The 1441-nt window shown below is 37.5% G+C and overlaps 1 protein-coding gene across 1 annotated transcript in view; it reads right to left on the reverse strand.

Annotated features, from left to right (window-relative positions):
* Positions 1-1441, reverse strand: part of TRHDE (thyrotropin-releasing hormone degrading enzyme) — a 789161-nt gene that overhangs the window by 366453 nt on the left and 421267 nt on the right. The window contains 1 exon segment of the mRNA XM_006882565.1: positions 117-230. Coding sequence (XP_006882627.1) covers positions 117-230 — 114 coding nt within the window.

The raw sequence follows: 1441 nt of genomic DNA on the forward strand, positions 1-1441 counted from the left end.
CACTTAGTATTTCCAATCATCTCTGACCAGAACTTAAACCATAGTAGAAACACCAAACTAGGCATTCATTGGGATTAATTGTATTCATTCCAGTCAACTGAAGAACATTCACTTACCATATTCCAGCCTGGGTAGAGGTAGTCTGTGCCGACAAATTCAAAATAATGAGCAAAACCTTCCTTTAACCACACATCTTCCCACCACACAGGAGTCACAAGGTCACCAAACCACTGTGATGACAAAAGAAACAGGCATCAGATGTAATTACACCTTTCAGAATTATTTTCTCTAAAATTAAATTATAAATATCATAACTGGAATTCTTCCCCAACTATTATGCTCTCTTAAAAAATGTGCTGCTAAAGGAATGTATTGATTTATTCTACAACTTGGGTACAATAGTTTTTGTTGTTTGGTAAAGGCATTTATAAAAGTACAATCATCAAAGGACATTAAAAAATATTTACACTGAAAAATAAATAACAATTTTTAAAAAACCAAACAAACCCAATACAGAAAACAAAAGAAAAAAAAATCACTCCAACTCACTTTTGTAGAGTTAGAACCAATTAATTATCTAAGCCTCTTCAGGGTTAGAGGAGTTCGAAAATTCCAAGGGAGGAGATTGTCCATCTTTCTCCCGCCGAGCCAGTGGTGGGTTCAAATCACCTGAGAGGTGCTGCCTTTTGATTTGCAGCACAACTGCTTATTGTGCACTCAACAGAGCTCCATAGTGAGGTCAGTCATCTTTAATTATTCGAAAGGCGCTTATGTAGATGAGCAAAAAGTTTGTTTGTTATGGGTCTACAAGTAACAAATCAAGATAATGGATGAAAATTAAGCATGGAAGATGTCAACTGAAAATATAAAAATTCTGTAATGGACTTGGGGGCTGGATACAGCAAAGATCACCTGGGAAGTTAGACAATGACTGATCGTAAGATACTAAGAATCACTGTTGAGAGGGACAAACTATTCACAGAATGCATCAATTGACAGATGGGATTAGGAGCTTTTAATGTATTCCACACCTAACTCTCTTTGATTCTATGATTGGGCCATAAAAATCTTTAAGATTCCTTCATGAGAAAGAACGTAATTTTTATTAGTGTTTTGATTAAATCATGATGTATCATTCTGAAGTCACTACTTAGTTCAGCAAAAGATTTAACAAATTCTCTCTCTCTGTCTCTCTCTGTGTGTGTGTGTGTGTGCAGAAAAGGAGAGAGAGAATGAGCTCTGATGGCTAGCTAGTGCTTGGGGAGTTGCCCTGCTAACTCAAAGGCCATGCCTCTCTGGTGAGTTGAATATATCAGATGCTCTCTAAGGTACTCAGGAGCAACAGTGTCTCTCTGGAGACTAAGGTGCCTGATACAGGCCATGGTATTTGCAATCGCTTGTTATGCATCAGAGAGTTGGACAATGACTAGGGAGGACAGAA

The sequence above is a fragment of the Elephantulus edwardii genome, unplaced genomic scaffold, assembly GCF_000299155.1.
Source record: "Elephantulus edwardii isolate Elephantulus edwardi_28Jun2011 unplaced genomic scaffold, EleEdw1.0 scaffold00021, whole genome shotgun sequence".
Lineage (NCBI taxonomy): Eukaryota > Metazoa > Chordata > Mammalia > Macroscelidea > Macroscelididae > Elephantulus > Elephantulus edwardii.